The 20,430-nt window shown below is 37.1% G+C and overlaps 1 protein-coding gene across 2 annotated transcripts in view; it reads right to left on the bottom strand.

Annotated features, from left to right (window-relative positions):
• Positions 1-20,430, bottom strand: part of LOC123523730 (something about silencing protein 10-like) — a 107,032-nt gene that overhangs the window by 79,554 nt on the left and 7,048 nt on the right. For both annotated transcript variants that reach the window (XM_053539493.1, XM_053539492.1), the window contains exons 4-11: positions 18,008-18,155; positions 12,639-12,701; positions 11,278-11,399; positions 10,779-10,865; positions 9,660-9,716; positions 7,619-7,728; positions 6,836-6,932; positions 5,698-5,825 (exon numbers count right to left, since the gene is read on the bottom strand). In XM_053539493.1, the coding sequence (XP_053395468.1) occupies positions 5,698-5,825; positions 6,836-6,932; positions 7,619-7,728; positions 9,660-9,716; positions 10,779-10,865; positions 11,278-11,399; positions 12,639-12,701; positions 18,008-18,155 (812 nt within the window). The remainder of the gene's footprint in view (positions 1-5,697; positions 5,826-6,835; positions 6,933-7,618; positions 7,729-9,659; positions 9,717-10,778; positions 10,866-11,277; positions 11,400-12,638; positions 12,702-18,007; positions 18,156-20,430) is intronic.

Raw genomic sequence — 20,430 nt, 5'->3', positions numbered from 1 at the left:
CATTAAATATCATCAGGATAAACATTTTCTTACAACAGTCCCTTTCAACATAGTCAGGGCCAACTTCCATACCACGTTTGAGGGTCCTAGGCTCAAATGCTGCAATTTTGTACTAACATGACTATTCCTCACCCTTGAAGACTTTATTAACATTTAAAATCAATCTCATTAGATGCTGCTGAGATGTATTCATTTACATAAAATAAAGGGAGGTAATTTGTCATAAATTTAGTCAAAAGTTATTTACCCTGATTGTCCGTGTCCATCAGATGGCACAAATGACATTTCAAATCATTATCTTCATTGGTTACTGAGATACACCCATTTTAATTTGAAACGAAGGGAGGTAATTTGACATAAAATCAGTCCATAGCTATCTACCCCGATTGCCTCAGTCCAACTAATGACAATAATGAAATTTCAAATAAGTCCTATAAGTACTTACTGATATAAATCCATTTTGATTACAATCAGGGGAGGTAATCAGATATAAATAACTCTATGATTGGATCTGCCAGATTCATCATGGAATCCAAGATTTATTGTATGTTGAAGATATTTTGGAAGTTTGTATCAAATCAAACCATAAATGAAGTCTCTATATGGCTGCAAAAGCCAAAATAGCCAATTTTGGACCTTTAAGGGGCCATAACTCTGGAACCAATGAGGGAATCTGGCCAGTTCAAGAAAGGAACCAAGATCTTGTGGTGATACAAGTTGTGTGCACGTTTGGTTAAAATCAAATCATAAATGAAGCTGCTATTGTGCAGACAAGATCAAAATTGCTTATTTTGGCCCTTTCAGGGGCCATAACTCTGAAACCTATCATGGGATCTAGCCGGTTCAAGAAAGTAACCGAGATCTTTTGGATGGAATTAAGTTTTGTATTAAATGCTCTAAAAATGCAATGCGTTGAATGCAAATATATTGGACGGGATGGAGTTTTAGATTAGACGGCGTTGAAATGCACTGCACTGACTGACTTGTTTAGGAATGGATTGTATATTTACTAATTTTGGCGGTGACCGCCACCCATAGCCTTTGTTTTGAGAAGGTAGGTAAATAAAAGACTATTATCAAAATCTATGGATCAAAGCTGTAATATGTCAGTAATACCTAACTATTAAAAACTCTTGTCACTAGAACAAGAGGGCCACGATGGCCCTATATCGCTCACAAGAGTTGATCTGGCTAACTGACCTAGTTTCTGACCCCACATGACCCAGTTTCAAAATTGACAATCACCTAGAGATCATAAAGACAAACATTCTGACCAAGTTTTGTAAGCTTTCAAGATAGGGTCACAATTGTGGCCTCTTAAGTGTTACCTAGTTTTTAATCCCACATGATTCAAAATTGACCTAGAGATCAAGACAATCATCTGATAAACTGTCTGAGTTTCAAACTTAAATAGGGGTCTCTTGAGTGTTAACAAGATTTTCCTTTGATCTGGTCTTGTGTCCTAGTGTTCAAAATTTTTTCCACTGACTTGACCATGAGACTTAGTTTTGACCCTACATGACCCAGATTCGAACTTGACCTAGAGATAATCAAGACAAACATTCTGATTAACTCTATCTATCTATAAATACTGCATGACACCCTTGCGAGTATTTTATGCAGGTGCGCGTCAGTGCATAAGAGTTTAAAAGCAGGAATGTACAGAAGAATTAAAGTAATACATAAAGTATTTGTGAGAATTTGAGAAAAAGCTGATAGTGCTAATAAAAAGGCGAAATGTACAGTAAAAGGATTAAAAACAGCCTGGTCACTCAGAAGTCCTGGCCCAGTTTGGTTACCCCTTGCCTAAACTGGTCCAGGGTAGGTGCTTGAGCAATGTCAGCCGGCAAAGAATTCCAGAGAATGATGGTAGCCGGGTAGAAAGAGAACTTGTAATAATTACAGGGTGTTTGAATTTGCCGGAAAGATTGGGAATGCATGTGTCTAGTGAGCCGGGTAGGAGGTAAAATATAAGATGGCATTGGCACTGCAACCAGTCCATGGACAATCTTGTAAAACATCAGTAGCCTGGCATCATTTCTTCTGTTTGCAAGGGAACGCCACCCCAATTGCTTTAATAGGATTCTCATCAGTTTCAAACCCTAATGTGCAAAGAAAAGGTATCATTTGATGATCCATGACAGTGTTCGCCTTTTCTGAAATTTCACTGAGTCCCTGGGACTCAGTACTCCCAAAAATGTTGAGTCCCAGCCAAATATGATCGAGTCCCAGGTTTTGTGGCTACAATATTGACAATTGTCCATGTTTTACAATAAATAACACTCACAAAAGTATTTCAGTTCTGATAAACACAACACAGGTATAAAGAAATTACAAAGTTTCATCAAATATGATGGGTTTGACTAGTTAATAGTTACTTTAACACGGCTTAAGCTAGGCTGATATTCTAGGGAACTTCTCCTTAAGTTTGTTTAAGTCTATTAAATTTTGTTTAAGCCTATTAAATTTAAAATGTAAGTGAATCTGTTTTCTTATCCTTGTGAATTTATATAATGTGATTACTGTAAATTGTAATTCAAAGTATTTTTCCAGATAATTTCCTAATTACTGCCAAAACTAAACACCCTTTAATTAGATCTATGAATACAATTTCAAAAAAGTCTGATCATTTCAAATTCTAAAATTGGCCCAGCGAAAAATAAATCAAGCTCCCAGTGCTATGTGCAGTCAAAACACTAAAACCCATTTAAAGCAAATTGCACTAGAACTGACTATGTGAGTGAAATACATGTCATCAAGACATCAGCAGCAGTGACATCACACAGGGTAACCTGTTCCTTTTGATCCGCTTGACCCAGTTTCTGTTGCAGTTGTCAGAAATTTGTGTAAATTTCAGTTAAGTCATTTTAGTCACAGAATGTGTTAGTGATATTTTTCTAAAGTTTGGAGTAAAATAATTCAAATTACGTGGATTTAAGAGAAATTATTTAAGGTAAGATAATTTTTGAAAAGTCAAAGGAGAATGTTTAACTTAATGTAATATAAATCCCTACTGTTTAGTTTATCAAAACAAAGGTGTCAAAGACCATTATGATTGCATTCAATCTTCTCTGTATCAGGAGATGGAGCTTAAATTATACCATGTGTATTCGAGTAAAGTGTCAATAGGCCATGGGTAATTAGCGTAGTGTGAATAAAAAAATCAGGCTACTTGAATTTCACTCAAGTAGCCCCCTAGCTCAAGCCATGCATTAATAAATAAAACCAGTGTTCGCGTACGCCGGAGACTCCATCTTACTTTCAATTTGCATTCAACAATATCCGCAGTAACTGGACTGTTTCCATATAATTTACATCGATAAGTAGAGATTTTGATCAATATGCTAAACCAGTCTGAATATGTCACTGAACAGGCTACGTCATTCTGTGCTATTTTTAGAAAATAATGCTGCTGAAAATGAAATTGGGTTTCCAACATTGTGATTAGTATTTGTTGTCTTTAAACTCATTACATTCAATTCCATTTTTACTTTGCGTACCGTGTACGCAACGGCCTTGAAAATTTTGCGTACCAAATTCATTATGTATTTAGATACTTTTACGCCGTAAATGTGAACACTGCATAAAAACATTAACTAAGGCGGACACAGGATGGGGTAGTACCCATATAATATTATATTAATATTAGGTTATGATGAGCCTTTGGCTCTGATCAACTAAAAATATGGACAGAATTTTCTATATGGAATACTGGAAATCCATGTATCTGCCTCTTTGCTATTTGTTCATTACATATTTCCATATCAACATTCAACAATTAATATTTAGAAAACGTTTAAAAAAAAAACAAACAAGAGGGCCATGATGGCCCTATATATCACTCACCAGAGTTGATCTGGCCTACTGACCTAGTTTTTTACCGCACATTAGCCAGTTTTGAAATTAAACTAGAGATCATCAAGACAAACATTCTGACCAAGTTTCATAAAGATCGAGTCACAACTGTAGCCTTTAGAGTGTTCACAAACTTTTCCTTTGATTTGACCATTTGACCTAGTTTTTGACTCCAAATGACCCAGATTAAAACTTGATCTAGAGAGAGATCATCAAGACAAACATTCTGACCAAGTTTCATAAAGATTGAGTCACAACTGTGGCCTATAGAATGTTCACAAGCTTTTCCTTTGATCTGGCCTACTGACCTACTTTTTGTCCCCACATGACCCAGTTTCAAAAACTATCTATAGATCATCAAAGCAAACACTCTGACAAAGTTTCATAAATATTGGGTCACAACTGTGACCTCTACTGTGTTCACAAGCTTCTCCTTTGATCTGGCCTACTGACCTAGTTTTTGACCCCACATGACCCAAATTCAAACCTGACCTAAAGATCGTTAAGACTAACATTCTGACCAAATTTCATAAAGATTGAGTCAAAACATTGGCCTCTAGTGTTCACAAGCTTTTCCTTTGATCTGGCCTACTGACATAGTTTTTGATCCAACATGACCCAGATTCGAACATGAACTAGAGATCATCAAGACAAACATTCTGACCAAATTTCATAAATATTGGGTCACAGCTGTGGCCTCTAGAGTGTTCACAAGCATTTCCTTTGATCTGACTGGGTGACCTAGTTTTTGACCCACATGATCCAGATTCGAACTTGACCTACAGATAATCAAGACAAACATTCTAATGAGTTTCAAACTTGAATTGTGGTCTCTAGTGTTGACAAGATTTCTCTTTGATCTGGCCTACTGACCTATTTTTTGACCCCACAAGACCCAGTTTCAAAACTGGCCTAGAAATCACTAAGAGAAACATTCTGACCCAGTTTCAAAAAAGATTGAGCCACAACTGTGGCCTCTAAAGTATTCACAAGCTTTTCTTTTGATTTGAACGGGTGACCTAGTTTTTGACCCAACATGACCCAGATTCGAACTAGACCTAGAAATCTTCAAGACTAACATTCTGACCAAGTTTCATAAAGTTTAGGTCACAATTGTGGCCTCTAGAGTGTTCAGAAGCTTTTCCTTTGATCTGGCCTACTGACCTAATTTTTTGACCCAACATGACCCAGTTTCAAAAACTTAGAGATCATCAAGAATAACATTCTCACCAAGATTCATAAAGATTGGGTCACAAATGTGGCCTCTAGAGTGTTTACAAGCTTTTCCTTTGATCTGGCCTACTGACATAGTTTTTCACCCCACATGACCCAATTTCAAACTTGACCTAGAGATCATCAAGACAAACATTCTGACCAAGTTTCATAAAGATTGGGCCACAAATGTGGCCTCTAGACTGTTCACAAGTTTTTCCTTTGATCTGGCCTACTGACCTAATTTTTGACCCCACATGACCCGGTTTCGAACTTGACCTAGAGATCATCAAGGCAAACATTCTGACCAAGTTTCATAAAGATTGGGTCACAAATGTGGCCTCTAGTGTTCACAAGCTTTTCCTTTGATCTGGCCTACTGATCTAGTTTTTGACCCAACATGACCCAGTTTCAAACCTAACCTAGAGATCATCAAGACTAACATTTTGACCAAGTTTCATAAAGATTGGGTCACAACTGTGGCCTCTAGAGTGTTCACAAGGCAAATGTTGACGGACGATGCACGACACACACCGAACGACGCCAGACGCCGGACAATGATTGGTCACAATAGCTCACCTTGAGCACTTTGTGCTCTGGTGAGCTAAAAACACTCTAAAAAGCACCTACTTGACAAAAGTTCTTGGTTGATCTACATTCTTGTCAAAGTCCACATCTTCACCTTTACTTAGTTTCTCAACAATCTCATCTATCTCATCTCTCATCTGGTCATCCAGTGGTTCCAGCTGCTTCATTATCTGAACACATGAAAAACACAGTACAGTCACATTGAAATTATTATTTCAGCGTAGGACAAGTAGAACCATCCTTTTAATGATGTGCGCCAAGTGAAGAAGCTACTCATATCATTTATGTCTTCCGTATGTTGTAGACAGGAGGCCCCCTGCATCCGAAGCGGATGCTCTGATGTGGTAATGAGATGAAAAGTTAAGTTTATAAAACTATGGGAGGAAAAGTAATTATGTTGTTATGCATGGATTCATCCTATTTTCCTATGATATTCCACTTCAACAAATACACTTGTACTGTTTGTTGGAAAGTTAATTTCAATTGTAACTTGAACATTCTGCTATGGAAGATAACATTAAAATCTGTCAAATTAAAGTCATATTTTCATCAACTTTAATTTCTATAGCATATTCTTCCTTAATTTCTATGATTTCTTCCAAAAATTAGCAAAATAACCTTAAAGTGATATTATGATACTTCAGCTCTACTGTGAAAAAATCTTTAACTAAAAATGCAAGAAAATGAATATTCATGTGGGACTATTTTTTGTCAATTTCTGGCTGCATCAATCCAGAAAGTTGCGATCTGAGTCATGACCTCATCTTACCATAAAGTTAACTTCTCTTCACACTTATTTCACTTGATCTCTATTATAAACGTCAAGAAATTTAACAGAATCACTTCTCAAATGATTTTGTTTGTTTGTTTGTTTTGGATTTAGCGCCGTTTTTCAACAGTATTTCAGTCATGTAATCGCGGGCAGTTAACCCAACCACTGTTCCTGGATTCTGTACTAGAACAAACCTGTTCTCCGTAAGTAACTGCCAACTTCCCCATATGAATCAGAGGTGGAGGACTAATGATTTCAGATACAATTTTGTTTATCAAATAGTCATGGAGAACATAACCCCACCCAAGGATCGAACTCACGATCCCCGGATCTGTAGACCAACGCTCTACCTACTGAGCTAAGCGGGCGGGCTCTTCTCAAATAATGATATATGCTTGATATCCTTACATTTCTGTACTGCAGCAGACGTTTGATCACAGGATGGTTATGTACTGGAGCTTGTTTGGCTTTCAGCATCAAATAGAACACAATATTGGTGCAATAACTGAAATGGAACATGATGTTAATACAGTAACTGCACTGGAACAAAATTTATGTGTAGAAATTGAAATAGAACACAATTTTTGAGCAGGCATTGAAACAGAACACAAAATCAGTATGTCATTGAAAAAGAAAACATTGGTACATTCAATGTAACAGAATACAATCTTGATAGAGTAACTGAAATAGAACACAGTGTAATTGCAGTCACTGAAACAGATAACAATTTTGGCGTAGTCACTGAAATAGAACATAACAGAAACCGGACACATTATTGGTGCAATACTGAAACAAAAAACAATTTTTGTACATTAAATGATAAAGAACACATTTTTTGTGCAGTCACTGAAAAGCATTTGTATAGTACTGAAATAAAACACATTCTGGTGCATAAACAGAAATCGAACATAATTTCGGTGCTTTAACCAAACAAGAACATTTATAACAATGATACATTGCTGAGATACAACAATTTTTAGTTCAGTCAAAGAAATAAAATGCAAAACCAATATCAAAACAGAAATCCAAACAGCATTCATCTAGTAGTTAAAGTAAGTTATAAGAACTTGCTCTGTAACTGATGTCAAATAAGTAGGTTGATGCTAAACTGTTTGGTGTAATTGAATGCAACATAAATCACCTTGATCTATGAAACATAATACCAAATGGAACAGAAAGAAGTCAACTCACTTCAAATTTAGCTTAAGTTTTGTGTGAACATAGTCAACAGCTCTTCCTTTTATTTCCTTTCTTCCTATCCAGTCTTTGAGGGGACATAACTTCTCCTGTACCTCTGCCATCTGTTAACAAATCACAGGTACCAAACATTAGTAATACTCGTAATTTTACATATGTTGGTAGTTCTAATGCATATCTGTGATATAAATACCCCTGAATAGCATAAATTTAATACCATTTAGGACTTTGCTATACATTTAGTCCCATTAGTGCTGGCATATTTTTCCAGCTTCTAACTTTATAACCAATTAAAATAGTTCCTACTGATTTGAGAATTTGTGCATCTTTTAAATTTACATCTCTGAATCAGCTAACTAAATAAGGGGATTATTTATCGATCACTCTTGAGTTTGTAATTTCATCTCCATACATTTGTATTATTTCAACTATAGCCTGCTGCCAGTAAGAAATTCTGTCTTTGCGACCAGTGAAGACCAAGATCAGTTTGCACATCCATGCAGGCTGATCATGGTCTGCACTGTTCGCTATTCTGTCAGTAAATTTCCTGTGTACGCCCCTTTGAATAATAAATGGTAATGCCCAAACTGAATGACAGACCAGTCCATTTTAGAAATTCAGCAGGGTAAAGGTTAAGAGCAAACTTTCTGCATAAAATTCTGATCAACAAAATTATGAAGGAACTATAATACCCCTATTATTGTCCAAGTGGAAAAGATGTCAAAAGATTGTAAATTTCAGCTAGAAATCCATCCACATGGTTAGTTTAACTTACTATATTATAAGGAATTTAAAAACAATATTGACTTAACAGTTCAAACTGAAAATGACCCATCATCTTCTTTCCAAACTGCACAGCTTTCAAATGTATAAAACAATCTTTTAAAGTCAGAAAAAACAAGAGCTGTCTCCATAGGATGACACATGCCCCCGATGGCACTTTGAATGAATAGTTATGGCCGATGTTAGAGTTTAGGACCTTTGACCTACGGAGCTGGGTCTTGCGCGCGACACGTCGTCTTACTGTGTCACACATTCATGCATAGTTATTTTAAAATCCATGCATGAATGACAAAGATATGGACCGGACATGCCCATCAATGCACTATCATGAAAAATGACCTTTAACGTCTAAGTGTGACCTTGACCTTTGAGCTACGGACCTGGGTCTTGCGTGTAACACGTCGTCTTACTGTGGTACACATTCATGCCAAGTTATTTGAAAATCCATCCATCGATGACAAAGATATGGACCGGACATGCCCATCAATGCACTATCCTTTAACGTCTAAGTGTGACCTTGATCTTTGAGCTACGAACCTGGGTCTTGCGTGCGACACGTCGTCTTACTGTGGTACACATTCATGCCAAGTTATTTGAAAATCCATCCATCGATGACAAAGATATGGACCGGACACGCCCATCAATGCACTATCCTTTAATGTCTAAGTGTGACCTTGACCTTTGAGCTACGGACCTGGGTCTTGCGCGCGACAGGTCGTCTTACTGTGGTACACATTCATGCCAAGTTATTTGAAAATCTATCCATCGATGACAAAGATATGGACCGGACACGAAAATTGCGGACAGACCGACAGACGGTTCAAAAACTATATGCCTCCCTTCGGGGGCATAAAAATGGGAAAGAACTGAATTCCAGTGCACCCTGTCTGTTATACACATGGATAGATGATTAATTTTTGATCCGCAAAACACCACACTGTTTAACAAGAGCTGTCAGATGACAACAAAGCTATACTATTCAACAGCCTTGTCAACTGAACGAAAATATTTGTCAAAAAAGAAGCATAATTTGGTAAAAGCAGAACAGAGTCATGGCACTTGTGCTCTGTAAGTCAGTTTATCAAAGTGAATAAGTGTGAGAAGTTTCAATCCATTCCCACATGTGGTTACTGAGATGCTTACATACAAAAACTTTTCAGGATGCGGAAGCCGATGCACGGTTAAGTCCAATAGTTTTACCTGTTCTTTAAACAGTCAAGCGAAAAATTGTAAATATAAATTAAGCACAAACCTTAGTTTTGAAGTCTTCTATCAAAGTGAGCAACTCTGGTGACTCTTTCTTCAACAGCTGAAAACATACATCATTTTATTACCCCATAATAATTGCTTCAGAATTTTCCTGCAAGTCTGGGTATGTTTATGTTAATGAGTTGGGTTTTACGACAAACCGACACAAAAAGGTCATATATTGCCGACTTGTGCTTATGTCAAGCCAGTGTTACAAATAATGTTTGAAATATGGAAATGCTTACTTGTCTTTGAAAGTCAAAATTTAATAATTTTGAAAAAAGCGCATGTCTCCCACAATTACCTAATCATCTAAATAGTAAGTCAGTCTTTACATACTGTTTACTTAGAGCACATGCACATAAAGGACGCAAAAGGACTCCTATACTACTAGAGCGCTTGTACATTTTTGACACCAAAAGGACCAATATACTACTTTTAAAAGAAGTATAGGGGTTCTTTTGGTGTCAAAAATGCGCAAGAAATCTGAGCAGTTTTTTTTTGGGTAATTCAAGGGCCATAATTCCAAGTAGCCTGGGCCCATTTGGCTAGTTATCGAACTTGGCCGAGCATTTACTGGCAAACACATTTTGTTCAAATTTGGTGAAGACTGGATGAGAAATGTTCGACTTAGAGCATGGACAAGCTTTGTGACAGACACACAGACAGGCAGGAGTAAATCAATATCTCTCCCACACCACTGTGTGGTGCGAGACATAATTAGTTGGGCAAGTAAAACTCTGTGGAAAACCCTAAATTTCAGCTGACATTCTAATTTCTTTGATATCCTTTCTTTGCAAAGTGAGCAGTACACTGATGATTGAAGTGTCTATACCAGAGTGTTATACATAAATATTTTAAAATACATAAAAAGATTCTACATTTTAAATTCTGAATAAATTTTTGTATGCAATAGTAAAGACAACGAGTCAAAGTTGGTGGCTCTTAAAGATATTAAACCAGATCTGACCCGTAGGCAAGAAATAAAGCCAAACAATGGAACAGACTTAAATTAAACCTGAAAAAAGATTCTTACAATTTTTAAAATATCTTATAACTGAGTCTTTGCCATTTCACTTTTTCTGAATTTCAAAAGAGCAATACTCCAGTAAACAGAACTCACCTTAAGCTTTTCTCTCTTGGAGAGCTTGGAAAGGTCTTTGACAATCTTTTCTTCTTTCTCTACACTTTCTTTCTCCTTCTGTGAGGGCTACAAGGTTTAAATGAGAGATCTCATTACTCCAACATTTAATGTTTCAATACATAATGTATGTGAAAATCACTTCTAAATTATCTGTATTTTTTCTTTAATCTACAGTCCAGCTACCAAGATGTCAGCCTGGATATTTATTATAGCTTAACATGTGACAAAAATACAGGGTTCAATCAACTTGCATGCTGTGATGTAAAGTATTATATACTACACAGTTGGAAATATTTGCCAAGGGATTATTTTGGCTAACTATCATGATCACAGCGGCATGCAAATTCAAAACTCGCATGAAAATTATCAAGCAGCATTCAAATTGCAAAATAAGTGTGAAAACTATGCAATCTAAAGTTATTAGCTCCTGTATGATAAGTACGTTACTCACTGAAGCTGCAAATTCTTACACATGTACCTGAAAAATATCCAGTCCAAAATCTTGGTCATCAAGTTGTTCTGCCATCTGTTTCTGTAACCTGAGAGCTTCCTTCTCTTCTAGAACTGCCTCAGCATCCTCATCTTCCATATCCTTCATATCTAAACATGTATACAATATTGTTTATACATCATATATGTAACACACATTGTTCATACATCATACTGTAAAATCATTTAATTTCATGGGCATGAACTTTCGTGGTTTCGGTCAACATGACAATTTCATGGGGATATGAATTCGTGGATTTCAACTTTTGAACATAAAATAAATGGAATTTTACTAGTTCGTTGGGATTAAATTTTGTGGATTGACTCAACTACGAATATTAGTCCCCCACGAATATTAATGATTTCACAGTATATGCAACACTTTGTTCATACATCATAATTATATGCAACACATAATGTTCAAACAACATATATGCTACATCAATTGTTCAAACATCATATTATTATGCAATAAAATATTCTTACATCTGACTTCATATTGCCTTCTTTACTTGCCCAAATGTAGTCATACTGACCCAAGCCCAGAGACCAATACAACTGTGACAGACAAATAAAAAGGCAAATTTGTATGATATCACTTGATTAAATATTATTCAGTTATTTAATTCTGTATTGACCCCCTAAAGTACTTGAATCCAAAACTGGCCCTGAATTTTCATATTTGCTCTAATTTTCATACTGGTCCCAATTTTCTCATACTGGCCCTAATTTTTTCATACTGGCACTTATTTTCGCAAACTGGTCCGGTTTTCTCAGACTGGCTCAGTTAAGTCTGGTATTGGCTATGCATAGCTGAATTATAAATAATGTATAAAACATACATTGTTCATATATCATATTTATATTATTGCAACGAAAACAACTACATCTTCATTACACAGTAAGTTTCAATACTGTACATATACCACTCATATTTATACATGGCATTCCCTATAGATCAACTTTATGCAAAGAGGCATGTCTGCACTTTTAGCTCATAACAAGCTACTGCCTTGAACACCGAGGATAGCAGATTAGTCATGCCTAACTATTTGGTGTCGATTTAAACCAAAGTCCATTTATACACTGTAAAAGCAGGCATTTTTGCAAGGGTTTTATTTTCGCTATATTCACAAGGCCATACTTCTTGCAAAAATTAATTCTCACTGAGTATTCACCATTAGTATAATTTCAATTCAAGTAGGATAACATTTTACAATGTCTGGAATAATAAGCCTCGCGAACATACTCAAAATTTCAAATTTGCAAAATTTAGACCTATGGAAAATAAGTGCTTTTATGGCATAGTATGAATCCTCTAAACAAATATTTTTGATAAGTAACACATACTTATATCATCATCTCCATAATATTTACTTCTTCGACTACCCCAGGCCTTCTGATCTGGTAAACCTGCAAACAAATACTAAATGTAAATTTTTGTGTACTCAATAGTTCTATGAATAGACTGACATATAACTAGAGCTATCACTAAAGGTGATGAATGTACCCCCCACATGCACTGACACAGTACATTGCAATTTGACGCACACAAGATTGCATAATTATGTGGACTGTATGTATATAGACTGTATGTATACAGTATAGTAACAAAAAACAAGAGGACCATGATGGTCCTGAATCGCTCACCTCTACTCACATGACCCAGTTTTGAGTATGACGTCGTTTTTTCTATTATCTGACATAGTGACCTAGTTTCTGAGCTCATGTGACCCAGTTTTGAACTTGACCTAGATATTATCAAGATAAAAATTCTGACCAATTTTCATGAAAGATCCATTGAAAACTAGAGCTATCACTAAAGGTGATGAATGTACCCCCCACATGCACTGACACAGTACATTGCAATTTGACGCACACAAGATTGCATAATTATGTGGACTGTATGTATATAGACTGTATGTACAGGGATCACTTTTGGCCGCGATTTCGCGATATTCTCGCATTATTTTGGCGAAAATCGCATAAATTTTGCTCAAATGCGCTTAAAAATCGCATCCGCGTGGCCGTAGATCTTTTGCCGAAATTGCAACTTTTCGCTGAAATGTGGTCTTGCCGTTACTTAATTTTCGTATGACGTTCATTTAGGCGCTTGAATTTTGCTTTTATCTCCATAGAGCGTCCGATGATTATGACTACCAGACAAAAATAATCTGTTTTCGCGATGTTTCAAAATACCATTGAAACAGAAATTTAAGCATTTGGAAGGACAAACTTTCTGCCTCCATTCGCGCGGACGAATAGTGATGAGAATAACAAGATGGTGGAGAAACCTCCGCTGAAGTCCCTTCATAAAAAACGCTGAACGCCCGAATTTCCGAACGAAATGGTTGAGGGTAGGGTCATAAATATGTTTGACTTTAACATTGTTTTGACCCAGTGGAAGTGTATCAAGTCCAGAAAGATTAAAACATAACTGAACTTCAGCTTTTACAAAGCAGCTTTGAAGTAAAATCATTAGGGGAATAATGCATGTGGACCCAAGACTTGGTTACAACTTTCATCAACCTATTCAGCAATTACTGGCACTGAATTTTACAGTTATAAAAGGTGTCTCTGAAAGGATATGTTTTGTTTATTTACAAGATAATTGTTCTTACAGATAAACAGATGTTTGTTTTTCAGTGTAATAAAAGTTGTCTGCCGATGTAAAATCCCATTATAAAAAGAAAAAATCCCATTCATTTTGTCAAAAATCTCATTGATTCAAGGCAAATGGGAATTAATCTCATAATAGTATCTGCCAAAAGTGATCCCTGATGTATACAGTATAGTAACAAAAAACAAAGTCCCATAACTATGCAGAATATTTATCTAAAAGAATGTAACATGCACCATGCACAACTAGGGTTGGTACTGATCACTTGTGTGAAGTTTCATTAAATTGTGTGCAAGGGTTTGGTAGATTAGGCACGCACAAGATTGCATATGCAGACTGTATGTACATAGTATGTTAACAAGAAACAAAGTCCCATAACTCTGCAATTTTTGTCGCTGAAAGAACCTAACATGCCCCATGCACAACTACTGTTGTTACTGATCACTTGTGTGAAGTTTCATTAAATTGTGTCAAGGGGATGAGGAGAGATGGTGCGCACAAGATTGTGTCTATGTATATAGTATAGTAACAAAAAAAACAAAGTCCCATAACTCTGCAAATTTTTTTTCTGAAATAATCTAACATGCCCCATGCACAACTAGGGTTGTTACTGATCACTTGTGTGAAGTTTCATTAAATTTTGTCAAGGGGATGAGGAGAGATGGTGCGCACAAGATTGTGTCTATGTATATAGTATAGTAACAAAAAAACAAAGTCCCATAACTCTGCAAATTTTTTTTCTAAAAGAACCTAACATGCCCTATGCACAACTACTGTTGGTACTGATCACTTGTGTGAAGTTTCATTAAATTGTGTCAAGGGGATGAGGAGAGATGGTGCGCACAAGACTGTGTCTATGTATATAGTATAGTAACAAAAAAACAAAGTCCCATAACTCTGCAAATTTTTTTTCTAAAAGAACCTAACATGCCCCATACACAACTACTGTTGGTACTGATCACTTGTGTGAAGTTTCATTAAATTGTGTCAAGGGAATGAGGAGAGATGGTGCGCACAAGACTGTCTATGTATATAGTATAGTAACAAAAAAACAAAGTTCCATAACTCTGCAAATTTTTTTTCTAAAAGAACCTAACATGCCCCACGCACAACTACTGTTGGTACTGATCACTTGTGTGAAGTTTCATTAAATTCTGTCAAGGGGATAAGGAGAGACGGTGCGCACAAGATTGCGTCTACGGACAGACGGACAGACAGACGGACAGACAGACAACCTGAAACCAGTATACCCCCCCTTACAACTTTGTTGTCGGGGGGTACAAATATGGTCTCTAGAGAGGTCACAAGGTTTTTCTATTATTTTACCTATTGACCTAGTTTTCGAAGGTACATGACCCTGTTTTGAACTCTACCTAGATATCATCAAGGTGAACATTCTCACTAATTTTCATGAAGATCTCATGAAAAATATGGCCTCTAGAGAGGTCACAAGGTTTTTCTATTTTTATATCTACTGGCTAGTTTTTGACCGCACGTGACCCAGTTTCGAAACTAACCTAGATATCATCAAGGTGAACATTCAGATCAATTTTCATGAAGATCCATTGAAAAATATGGCCTCTAGAGAGGTCAAAAGACTTTAATAATTTTAGACCTACTGACCTAGTTTTTGAACGCAGTTGACCCAGTTTCAAACTTGACCCAGATATCATCAAGATGAACATTCAGACCAACTTTCATACAGATCCCATGAAAAGTATGGCCTCTAGATAGGTCAAAAGGTTTTTTTATTATTTGACCTACTGTCCTAGTTTTTTAAGGCACGTGACCCAGTTTCAAACTTGACCTAGATATCATCAAGGTGAACATTCTGACCAATTTTTATGGAGATCCATTCAAAAATATGGCCTCTAGAGAGGTCACAAGGTTTTTCTATTTTTAGACCTACTGACCTAGTTTTGGACCGCACATGACCCTGTTTCGAACTTGACCTAGACATCATCAGGATGAACATTCAAACCAATTTTCATACAGATCCCATGAAAAATATGGCCTTTAGAGAGGTCACAAGGTTTTTCTATTAATTGACCTACTGACCTAGTTTTTGATGGCACGTGACCCACTTTCGAACTTGACCTAGATATCATCAAGATGAACATTCAGACCAACTTTCATACAGATCCCATGAAAAATATGGCCTCTAGAGAGGTCACAAGGTTTTTCTATTATTTGACCTACTGACCTAGATTTTGATAGCACGTGACCCACTTTCGAACTTGACCTAGATATCATCAAGGTGAACATTCTGACTAATTTTCATGAAGATCTCATGAAATATATGGCCTCTAGAGAGGTCACAAGGTTTTTCTATTTTTAGACCTACTGACCTAGTTTTTGACCGCACGTCACCCAGTTTCGAACTTGACCTAGATATCATCAAGACGAACATTCAGAATAACTTTCATACAGATCCCATGAAAAACATGGCCTTTAGAGAGGTCACAAGGTTTTTCTATTATTTGACCCACTGACCTAGTTTTTGAAGGCACGTGACCCAGTTTCGAACTTGACCTACATATCATCAAGGTGAACGTTCTGACCAATTTTCATGAAGATCTTGTGAAATATATGGCCTCTAGAGAGGTCACAAGGTTTTTCTATTTTTAGACCTACTGACCTAGTTTTTGATGGCACGTGACCCAGTTTCGAACTTGACCTAGATATCATCAAGATAAACATTCTGACCAACTTTCATGAAGATCTTGTGAAACATATGGCCTCTAGAGAGGTCACAAGGTTTTTCTATTTTTAGACCTACTGACCTAGTTTTTGACTGCACGTGACCCAGTTTCGAACTTGACCTAGATATCATCAAGATGAACATTCTGACCAACTTTCATAAAGATCCCATGAAAAATGTGACCTCTAGAGTGGTCACAAGCAAAAGTTTACGGACGGATGCACGCACGCACGGACGACGGACGACGGACACCGCGCGATCACAAAAGCTCACCTTGTCACTTTGTGACAGGTGAGCTAACAAAGTCCCATAACTATGCAGAATATTTATCTAAAAGAATGTAACATGCACCATGCACAACTAGGGTTGGTACTGATCAATTGTGTGCAAGGGTTTGGTAGATTATGCACGCACAAGATTGCATATGCAGACTGTATGTACATAGTATGTTAACAAGAAACAAAGTCCCATAACTCTGCAATTTTTGTTGCTGAAAGAACCTAACATGCCCCATGCACAACTACTGTTGTTACTGATCACTTGTGTGAAGTTTCATTAAATTGTGTCAAGGGGATGAGGAGAGATGGTGCGCACAAGATTGTGTCTATGTATATAGTATAGTAACAAAAAAACCAAGTCCCATAACTCTGCAATTTTTTTTCTAAAAGAACCTAACATGCCCCATGCACAACTACTGATGGTACTGATCACTTGTGTGAAGTTTCATTAAATTGTGTCAAGGGGATGAGGAGAGATGGTGCGCACAAGATTGTGTCTATGTATATAGTATAGTAACAAAAAAACAAAGTCCCATAACTCTGCAATTTTTTTTTCTAAAAGAACCTAACATGCCCCATGCACAACTACTGTTGGTACTGATCACTTGTGTGAAGTTTCATTAAATTCTGTCAAGGGGATAAGGAGAGATGGTGCGCATAAGATTGCGTCTACGGACAGACGGCCAGACAGACAGACGGACAGACAGACAGACAGACAGACAGACAACCTGAAACCAGTATACTCCCCCTTACAACTTTGTTGTCGGGGGGTACAAAAAGAAAATATTAGAGATATTGAGATACTGCGTCTCTATTGCTATGGATGTATCAAAAGTAGTACAACCACAAAATACAAACTTAACCCTTACCCTGCTAAATTTCTAAAATGAACCTGTTCATCTTTCAATTTGAACAGTATCATTAAAAATATTAAAAGGAGTGCTTGCCAAAAATATACCGACTAAATGGCAAACAGTGCAGATCTTGATCGCAAAGGTAGAATCAATCGTGTCCAGCATGATAAGGGTTAAACCCTGAAAAAATTTTTTTGAATAGAATTCTAAGTCACGCAAACAGTATACATTTTTTTATATTAAATTTTACATGTTTTTTTACTGACCCTCTTCTTCATCATCACCAGACTGATCTTCAAGGTCACTGCCGAGTGCTTCCTTCTTCTCTAACTGTTTCACACGTCTCAGCTGGGCCTTCAAGTTTCTTATCTCTTCATCATCACTCTCTTCCGAGTCCAGGGCAAGAACCTCCTCCTATAGTGGTTTTAAGTTTGTATGAAACGTTTCACACTGTCCTGAACTTTAATTCAAATTTGAGTTCTTACATCCATATTTTTTTTTTTTTAACAAATACCAGACAAAAATTAAGAGATGAACTTTTGGAAACAAATTTATAGGGAACAATAACTAACAACTATGAAGTCAAACTGTCATTAAAAAATCAAATTCATCATTCTAGTATTCTCCGACAAATAATTTAAATTCAGAAAGCACATAGCTACAGGACTGACAAAGACACATAAGTAAGTACCCTAATATAAATTGAAATATGCAAATGTTTAAACCGACTTTGATAAACATGTTCAACTTTCAATACCTTTTTTCTTTGACCAACAGCAGGATGTCACTTAACATGTAACTGATATATGTGGAATAACAACTGTTATTAACACATCAATATAATAAAAAAAACTTCATGCAGTATTAAGTTAGTTCTGCACGTTTGGGTCAAAATTTTTTTCTAAGAAGAGCTGTCACTAATGGTGACAAATGCCCCCACAGCACCTTGACCTTTGACCTGGTGACCTTGACCTTTGACCTGGTGACTCCAAAGTCAGTAGGGACGGTGTACTCAATAAGTACTATCAGCAGGTGAAGTTTGAAGGTCCTGGGTGAAGTGGTTCGCGAGTAAAGTGCCTTCATGCAAAAAGTTAATGTTGGCCCCTGTGACCTTGACCTTTGAACTGGTGACCCCAAAGTCAGTAGGGTTGGTGTATTCATAAAGTACTATCAGCACGTAAAGTTTGAAGGTCCTGGGTGAAGTGGTTCGCAAGTAAAGTGCCTTCATGCAAAAAGTTAACGTTGGCCTCTGTGACCTTGACCTTTGACCTGGTGACCCCAAAGTCAGTAGAAGTAGTGTACTCAATAAGTACTATCAGCATGTGAAGTTTGAAGGTCCTGGGTGCAGTGGTTCACGAGTAAAGTGCCTTCATGCAAAAAGTTAACCTTGGCCCCTGTGACCTTGACCTTTGACCTGGTGACCCCGACGTCAGTTGAGGTGGTGTACTCAATAAGTATTATCAGCATGTGAAGTTTGAAGGTCCTGGGTGCAGTGGTTCGCGAGTAAAGAGCCTTCATGCAAAAAGTTAACGTTGGCCCCTGTGACCTTGACCTTTGACCTGGTGACCCCAAAGTCAGTAGGGGTGGTGTACTCAATAAGTACTATCAGCATGTGAAGTTTGAAGGTCCTGGGTGCAGTGGTTCGCGAGTAAACTGCCTTCATGCAAAAAGTTAACGTTGGCCCCTGTGACCTTGACCTTTGACCTGGTGACCCCAAAGTCAGTAGGGGTGGTGTACTCAGTAAGTACTATCAGCATGTGAAGTTTGAAGGTCCTGGGTGCAGTGGTTCGCGAGTAAATGGTCTTCATGCAAAAAGTTAACATTGGCCCCTGTGACCTTGACCTTTGACCTGGTGACCCCAAAGTCAGTAGGGGTGGTATACTAAATAAGTACTATCAGCATGTGAAGTTTGAAGGTCCTGGGTGCAGTGGTTCGCAAGTAAAGTGCCTTCATGCAAAAAGTTAACGTTGTGACAAACGAACGAACGAACGGACGGACAGACAGTTGAAAACTAATATGCCTCCCTTCGGGGGGCATAAAAAGTAGAATTTGATTAAACCCTGATTTTTAAAATCTTCAGAATATACCTAGTAAATTCAGCAAAATAAAAAGTTGTGTGAGTTTTGAACCTCATGCATTTCATATTGGGAGTCTATGGGAATCATAACTTTCATAATATTTTTGCGAATAGAAATTTTTCTACAATGTAGATTTTGATGAAACTTCTCAAAGTTATAAACAACAGTTGTCACATGTGTGACTAATTATACCCCCACACTATGGCCTTGTCACAGAACTAAGTCAATGTCAAAGCTGAATTTGCTTGACCTTTGACCTACTGACCTCAAAATCAATAATGGTCATCTGCTGGTCATTATCAACCTCCCTAAGAAGTTACACAATCCTCGGCCCAAGGGTTCTCAAGTTATTGTCTGGAAAAGGTTTAAATGTTCTGGGTCACTCTGACCTTTGACCTTTGAAACTCATCAATACAGGTCATCTGCTTGTCATGACCAACCCCAATCTTAAGTTTCGTGATCCTAGTCCCAAGCATTCTGAAGTTATTGTCTGAAAGTCGTTTAAATGTTCCGGGTCACTGTGACCTTGACCTGTGACCTAATTCACGCTAATTTTACGGTATTATTTTGAATTGTTTAACGTGTTATATGTTTTAATATCATATTTTGAC

This window comes from Mercenaria mercenaria, chromosome 3 (genome assembly GCF_021730395.1).
Source record: "Mercenaria mercenaria strain notata chromosome 3, MADL_Memer_1, whole genome shotgun sequence".
NCBI classification, from domain to species: domain Eukaryota; kingdom Metazoa; phylum Mollusca; class Bivalvia; order Venerida; family Veneridae; genus Mercenaria; species Mercenaria mercenaria.
This window is presented reverse-complemented; position numbering and strand designations above follow the sequence as displayed.